Raw genomic sequence first — 8,599 nt, forward strand, 5'->3', positions numbered from 1 at the left:
CTTGTTTTTTGTATTTATTCTTTATTTATTGTTGTAAAATTAACTAAAATCTAAAAATACAGATCTTTTTAAGTTATTTAAGACTAGATTAGGTAAAATAAGTAATAATAATAATAATAATTAAAATGGTTCATGAGGCACACACATGAGCAGCTCGTGAGTAATATCATTCGATAGCGTAACATGAGCTGCACATTCCCCGAGTGATTTACAACTTATAAATTGTGGGAGGTAGTTAGACATGGTTCAAAGGGCAATAAAACAATGAAATTTTTATTATAAGTAGATGTGTAATATCATGAACTTATTTATTTCGATTTTTTTGGTGGTTACGAGGTCGGTCGAGTTGACCAATCCCGTTTTGAGATAGAGAAAATAACAGATAAACTATAAAGTTTTACTCTGAAAAAAAACGTTTGAATTGCATTTAGGAGGTTTTAGGGATTACACAAAGGAAATTTGAGATTTTGGAGATGAGGAAAAGTATTTTTAATTTCAACATGAAAATTACTTTGCACACAGATTATTCAAAACAAATACTCAGTATATTCAAGGACAAATCTTTATTTTATTTTGTTAAAAAATACTTCACTAAGAAGTTTGAGTTTTTGTATGTGAAAGAATTGTAATATTAACTGTAAGACTGACAAATTTCGTGAAGATATACCCACTATATTGACAGTAAGGTATTAAATCTATAACAACTTTAAACGAGTACAAAAAAGGTCACATGGTCGGTCAAATTGACCAAGCCTGTATTGAAAGTGTTAACCAAGCTATGAACAGTAATTAGAAGACCTAATATTTACATGTTTTAATGTAAATCCATGCCAAATTTGGAGTATGCTTTCAGGGAATCTCTTTTAACCCAGGTTTTTGCAAAATACCTGGGTTCCCTAAGGGGTGGGTAAAGAGTTTTACTTTTGGGAAAAGTTATTTGGTACCATTTAGAAGTTGGTGAGTCCAGGAGTTTAGGAGAAGGGTTTTTTGGGAAATTCCTGGGTTCCCCAGTGGGGTGGGGTGAAAATTTTTACCTTTGCTAAAACCTCAGGACTGAGACAGTTTGTTTGGTACCCGTTAGAAGTAGGTGTGACCTGTGGTTTAGAGGAGTTATGTGACAAACACACCAAAATTAAATCTTATTATATAGATGACCCAGAACAATAGGGGAAAAGGAACCTAGACTTTTTCTATAATTATAATGTTCTATAATTATACCTACATACTCTTGTATGCATTGAAATGTTGAACACCTTTATGTGAACTTAGGTTAAATAAGGGGACATGGGAAACATTTAGTATTCCTGGTATACAAAACACTAAGCATTTGATTTGACAGTCTACAAATAGTTGCTAGATATCTTGCAGCCTTATTACATTTATATTAACTAAAGATCAGTTAAAAGTCAACCAGGAGAAAGATTTTGAAATAAACTGTAGCTAAATACTGTTCCAAATATAACGTTTTGAATTTAATCAGTTAAATGTCTTTCAGTTTCTTATATAATATAAATGAACACAGAACACATTTGGTCTAATAATTAATGTCAACAGAAATGTAACAATGAAACATTAATGTAATAATTTTAAATACACTTAAATATTCCTAACGCAACTCATCACACAACTCAAATAATTCATCAAGTTTACACGCACTAAAAGATATTGACTCTGTCTCAGCTGGTGTATAGATTGATTCTCACATTTTGGATATTTTTGGTAAAATGTATTTGCCAGTGGAACATATAATACGAGATACTTTCATTTAAATCTTTATTTTTGTATTATGGATGGTAAAAAAGCATATCAATTTATGAGTAGAGTGTAAGATAAATAATTTTATAACATATTCGGAGTGTGTATGAAGTAAAGTTGCCTTTTTTATCAAGAGTTTCATTATTTTTTCCATGACTATTTTTACTTCGGAGTATGTATGAAGTAAAGTTGCTTTTTTTATCAAGAGTTTCATTATTTTTTTTTCCATGACTATTTTTACTTCTGATATTGTCTCTCATTTACCAGCATCACAGAAAAAAGCTTCAGGGGAGACGGCTAGATTATGACTGCAAAAAGAGAAGACAAGCAAAAGGTAAACTTGGTCAAGAGAGAGTTTAATGATACAAGAATTTTCACTTGTATGCTGAATATATATATATTTATTTATTTCATTCTGAAGTGGTTCTGTTTTTGAGCACATCGTATGATGGTAATATTTGTAGATCAACATGTTATACAAATGTGATTTGAATTTTCTTCTCTCCAGACATACTTGTATGATTGTAATGTTTATTGAATAAGAGTGCTACCATACAAGGAATGTTTCTTCATTCATTACTAAGTATAATTCCATAATGCAGTTCTGGTATATTATTGATTAAAAAATCATTTAGGAGGATTTATTTACAAAGTCACTATGTGTTTGTGTGTGTATATGTTTCATAATATAACATTTAAATCAAAATTTTAAAAGCTGAGTTAATCAATATTTCTTTAAAAGTTATTGTTTGATTAAATTAATACTGGCATTGTTATTCATACAGGTTATAATGAATTGTATCATCTGAAAATAGAACTTTTATAAAACATTCCTATCTACTCTTAAAAACAAATTTAAATTAGAAACTGCAGAAGTGAATAAGTAAAACTTTTATTTCTATTTTAACACTGCAAGATTAATAGTTAAGTTTGTTATGTGTTTATAATGTAAAACAACCTTTGCAGAAAAATGTACAAATAGTATAAAATTTTGTTGGTGTATTGAAAAAAAAACTTATCCTTATTCTACAATAATGGTGAGTGACATTATTATCATTATTATTATTATTATTGTCTGAAAATTTTGTTATTTACTGCATGTATTAATGCTCTTTTAATTTGGATACTAAGATGATTTTTAATTACAGTAATTTTTGGTAGAACGAACCTTTGTGAAGTATTCTACAAAAGTACATTATTCAGTGACTTGGTTGATTTTAATAAAAAAAATTATCAATTTATTTATCTGATTTCTCCATGTTGTTGATACAAGTGCATCCGTAGCTAAAACTTGACTGAGTTAAGTAATTGATCCATTATTTAACTAATTAACCTCTCCATATTATTTGTGTATCCCCAATTAGAATGTGGCTGAGTTGAGTAACTGATCCATTTTGTAACTAACTTGTTCACATTTTTGGTGCATGTTGTCTTTAATTAAAATTTGGCTGAACTAAGTAACTGATCCTTTAACTAATTGTGCTTGTTACATTGTTGATGCATGCTATTCTTAATTAGAATTTAACTGAGCTAAGTAACTGATCCTTTATCTAGCTGACTGACCTTTCCACATAATTGATGCAATATATTTGAAATTGGACTTTGCTTAGTAATTGGTCCTTTGCCAAAATAATTAACTTTGCCAGTGATGCAATGCAAGCTTAACTAGGATTTGGCTAAGCCAAGTAATTGTTTTTTACCATTTTTTTTCCTGAAACTCTAATCATCATTAAAGTGCATGCTTTTATTTTTAATAGCCTTCCATGTTTTTATTCATAACTACCATTCACTAGTTATCATCTTTAAGTTAAATTTAGCTGACATTTAATTTAATCATACCTTTACTATGAGACTGTTATTGTGTTGTATTTTACCTTGAGTATTTATCAATATAACTGACTTTGACCCAACTGTCTGAATTTGTTTGTACTCTCCTTTTCAGCCTTTATGCATTTGCTAATGTATTTACTTCTTGCTGTACTGTTTATTGTGTAACTTTATATATTATCTATATTTAATTTTAATTGAATAATTTGTTTACCTTGAAAATATTTGTTTAATTTATTGTGACCATGACCTTTTTATACCTATAGTTAAGTAATGTTATTTTTCTTAACTTTAAGTGAATTCCTTGACTTTAAAATTAATCATATGTAACCTGTTAGCTAAATATGAACAAAATCTTCAAACTGCTATTAAACTTTAACACAGTTGCCACTGTTTTTTAATGTTTATATCATCTAATATAACTGTTGTTGACATTTTACTTAACTGACCTACATTAAACTAGATTAATAGAGCTATATTTCAACTTGCTGACAAATATGTGTATTAATCAGAACACATGCACATGCACACCCACAAAAGACTGTTTGAACTGACTCTTTCAATTAACTTTTTTAGTGGTGTCCATGAGAAACATGTATAGCCACACGATAAAATGTTTAGTAAATATTGTCCTTGTGTTTCTTTTTTTTTTTTCTTTGTACGGTCATCTCTACCAACTGGAGGGTCTATGCCAAAAGCTAAACAAGGTTGGTTTTAAAAATTGCTTGAATTTTATTCAGTGTTTACATGTTTCTGAAGTGCTACATGATACAAAAAAATCCTAATTATAAGAAACTTGCTAGATTTCAGTTATAAAATCTTTATGTTCATTGTTGTTATTCATACTGACACGTCACACAGACCACTACTCTTTAATCTGATAACAATTAACTAATCTTTTAATTAAAGCTCTACTCACAAGATTTGTTGTATGTGCTTGCTTATACATAAACATAACAGAATTAAACTTTAAATATACAAAGTATCTTAAAAAGTCAATTCATTTTGATGTAATTTCCTTCATTCAAAGGTTTCAAGTGGTGCTAAACGTATTAAAATGATCAAAAGAACAAGTTTTTGTCTTAGATCAGTGGTGAAAGGTTTCAGGTCATGAAAAGTTCTTTGTAAAAAATATTAAGGACTGGCCAGGCTGAGTCTGGATTAACTTACTTTTGGAAATATGTTTTGAATTACTAAACATAGATTAAAAGATAAACATTATGATAAAAGTTACAGACAATCTAGAATACTTCATGCACACTTGCTTTTCTAAAACTTTGTTTGGCAGTTTCTTCCTAAATAACATAGCTGCATTAATATCAGGTAATACAGCATTTGCAATATGCTTTTCCTGACGTATTACAATGATAAGCTAGTGATGATGGGTAGTTATTTTACTGTATTACTTTAAGGGTATACCTTGGGTCTGTGCAGCAGAAAAGCTTTTGATAAAGCTAAAAATATTACTCCCAAGCTATCACTTAATTCATCACTTGTTATTGAGTTATACAAGTTTGGGAAACTTTCACCACTTGTCAGTAACCCTGGACAAGGACAAATCAAAAGAATAAGACTAGGCTTCATATGGTAATGGAGTGTGTATTATATATATGGTTTTTTATTTAAAGTTGTCTAACTTTTCAGCACAGTGAACCTATAAATATTTAGGTGGTCCTTATTATTGAAGTTTTGATTTACCCCTCACCCCCTCATTTTGTTCCAATACAAAAAATATATAACTCAAACTACATTTTATCCATATTGAATAACATTTAGGGGTTGATCAATATAGTTGAAATTTTAACTTGTAGCTTGCATTATATTTGCATATTCCGAATATTTACAGTGTTTTGGGGTATTCTAAATAATTCTGGAATGTTCTATCATGTTATTGTGGAATATTCTAGCATATTCTGTAAAATATCCAGAGTATTTCACGTTATTCAGAATGTTGAAGATCATTCCAAAGATAAATAATCTGTGCTGTTGCTTTTTACTTCTGGAGTATTCTGTATCATGTCTTATAATTTGTCCTGGTATATATTTTTAAAGTCTTTTCTCTGGTCCAAATATTGAAGTTTTCAGTCAATTCCAGCAGTCTCGGGAATACATGAACCAGTCCAGTTATGAAACTGCAACTGACTGTGATGGAGTAACAGAAGCCATAGAGGAAGTTAAGGACAGTATTATTGAGTTTACTACAAGAAAACTAGGTCAGCCAACCTAGAGATGATTACCGAGAGCTACTTCAATTAGCCATAACTTTTCTTGGTGACATCCCTTCGCATGGAGTGTAATTTATAACATCTGCAGTTCATCATGCATGATGGATGACCGAGTTGTTATATGTCTTCAAGATCTGGATGTTTGTGGGACAGTTTAATTTCACTGGCCATGAGGAAAGAGGACTCTGTGGCTTTTGCATCTTTGTTGTTCGAATCTATCTTTGGGCATGGTTCATTGTTCCTGATGTTATTTCTCCTCCTAGCAATAACCTAAATTTCCTATAATATCTTAAGTATAAGAAGATGAATTCTGCTGCTTCAAAATCTGCCTGTTCAACATTTGCTGGATATCTATGGTATCTCAGTTAGGAACTCATTGGTTTGGCATTCGTTGTTTCAACTGTATCCACAGAGACAAAACAAGCACTGATAAAAGCATATTAAATGTGAAGGAAGACATATCCAGCTGAATATCAGGTAGTCTGAGGACATTTCAATTGAAGCTTTCGTCACAAAGAACAGAACAAATTCCTTCAGGTGCCTTGAAATTCCATCTGAATTTTTGGACAATGACCCCAAGTCATGGAAGTTCAGAGAAGGCTACAGGGAGGCACTACAGACAGTTAACACTTGAATGTGGTAAATGACAATGCTGAAATGGGTGTATCCCTCATCAAAGAGTATAATGCAACTATAACAAAGAAACAATATAAACAGTTCCTTCTTCAAGTTGTGCAGGATCATAGAAGACAGCAAAAAGGAAACAATGCAAAAGTAACTAACCACATCAAAAATTATACAATTTTGTAATTATACTATTGTAAATGCAACAAAATAATAATATACTTTAAATAAATAATTTATAATACATAACAAATGAAGTTATATCACATAATACATACAATATAAGGCCAACTGCAGTCTAGAACTTCAGCCTAATAAACCAGTGTCTAAATATGGTGGATAATGGATGGAATTTGACATCCAATGTTTTTTATACATTATAACACAGTTAGAGCATGAGAGATTTACAATTTTAACTTAAAATTTTATTTGCGAATAAGGACAATCCCAATATATTTATATAAGATTTGAAGAATTTGAAACATTGATATACTTTTTTTTTATTCTTGTGAATTAATCAGCAGACAAGCTGTAAAATACAAAAAAAATAAATATGGAGCCCATTCTATTATTCCATTCATCATTTGCCTTTGAATTATACCTGTTTTTGAAAAATTTCACCCCTTGTTACTAAACTTAACAACAGGGGAAATCCAAAGCAAAAGACTATGCTTTATGGAGTGTGTATCATGTGTATGATATTTTGGGTTGTCTTTTACTTGCCATAAGAATAAATTATTAGCAACAATGTTACAAATCCTTCAATACAGTTCTTTTGTTTTCCCTGACTATATATGTGTATGATAAACATGTCATCACACCACTATTAAAATGTTTTTTTCATACATTAAAAAAAAGTAAAAATATATCTGATGGATTTTTAGGAACAGCTGTCACAGAGGAAGAAATTAGGCTAGCAGAAGATAAGTTTGAAGAATCATTTAACCTAGCCTCCATGGGTATGCATAACCTTTTGGAAAATGATGTAAGATAATTTTTATTATAAAATTGTATTTCATTGTGACTTTTTTCTTCATTGAATACTTTCACAGTTTTTCATTTTTGTTATACTTCTTTATATTTGTTAATGCTAATTAACTTCTTTACTTTATGAACAGAAATGGAACAGACATTAACCATCTATTGCACATTATAACGTACAGGTAACAAATCTAGTAACAGTCTAAATAAACCATTGAATTATTATTATTGGTTCCTCAACTGAACAATGCTATTTCTAGGTAACACACTCATTTATAACTTGCCAAAATGTACTTCACAAAACCATTTTTCTATGCAATATAGACCTATTTAAATAAGAAATCCGAGAAAGCATTTTTCCCATCATATTTTCATAACGTGCAAAAGAAGGTTAAACATAATTTATTATAGTCTCAGATTTGATCAGTAACTTGGTTTTTAGCTTCATAAGTGTGTATATTTGTTTAAAAATGTAGTTTTAAATGAAATGGATAAAACTGGCTTTAGGGTTTTAGCACTTTTGTATAATTTTTTTTTTATTCCTCTTGGTCTCAAATAATTATTGTATAAATGCATTTTTGTATTTGAATACATTTCAGAGATATATCAAGTTATAGAAAATCTGTTTAATGTCATACTGGTTAAGTTCATCATTTTTTACTTTTCCAGTTAAATATACCTACTACACTCATTAATAATGACCAATTTTTAATGACTAGATAGTGTAATCCTTAAATGTCTAAGCTATAGGCTGTTGCACAGTTACATGTATTGTATGTGTGTTTAGGTGGAACAGATTTCCCAGTTGGCATCCTTGGCAGAGTCCTTATACGAGTATCATTGTCAGTGTGCTGAAATTATGAGAGAATTAAATGAACGGCTTATTGAACAGTAAGTATATGGGTGTCTAAGCTATAAAAACGTGCATGTTTTAAAAAATACATGTTTTGCATTGTAATACACATGTATTCATTACATAAGAGTGAGAGTGACAAAAGTTGTTCTCCTACGGACTACCATTTAACTCTTTCAGCACGGGCTCGATCTCTGGGATCGACCTCACAACCATTTTGTGCTTGTTATAGTTTTCATCGTATAACTTATAAATTAATAAGTGAATGTTAATGAAATTTGGCAAATTATCAGTAATCATTACAATGCTTTCATACGCAAAATATAATTTTTTT

At 30.0% G+C, this 8,599-nt stretch overlaps 1 protein-coding gene across 3 annotated transcripts in view; it reads left to right on the forward strand.

The window, feature by feature from the left end:
• The window catches only part of LOC106471353 (endophilin-A-like), a 52,735-nt gene that overhangs the window by 29,466 nt on the left and 14,670 nt on the right, over nucleotides 1-8,599 (forward strand). For 2 of the 3 annotated variants that reach the window (XM_022400681.1, XM_013931955.2), the window contains exons 7-10: nucleotides 2,023-2,089; nucleotides 4,266-4,289; nucleotides 7,316-7,416; nucleotides 8,200-8,303. In XM_022400681.1, coding sequence (XP_022256389.1) covers nucleotides 2,023-2,089; nucleotides 4,266-4,289; nucleotides 7,316-7,416; nucleotides 8,200-8,303 — 296 coding nt within the window. The remainder of the gene's footprint in view (nucleotides 1-2,022; nucleotides 2,090-4,265; nucleotides 4,290-7,315; nucleotides 7,417-8,199; nucleotides 8,304-8,599) is intronic. The other variant, XM_022400687.1, reaches the window with a different exon arrangement.

The sequence above is a fragment of the Limulus polyphemus genome, unplaced genomic scaffold, assembly GCF_000517525.1.
Source record: "Limulus polyphemus unplaced genomic scaffold, Limulus_polyphemus-2.1.2 Scaffold111, whole genome shotgun sequence".
Lineage (NCBI taxonomy): Eukaryota > Metazoa > Arthropoda > Merostomata > Xiphosura > Limulidae > Limulus > Limulus polyphemus.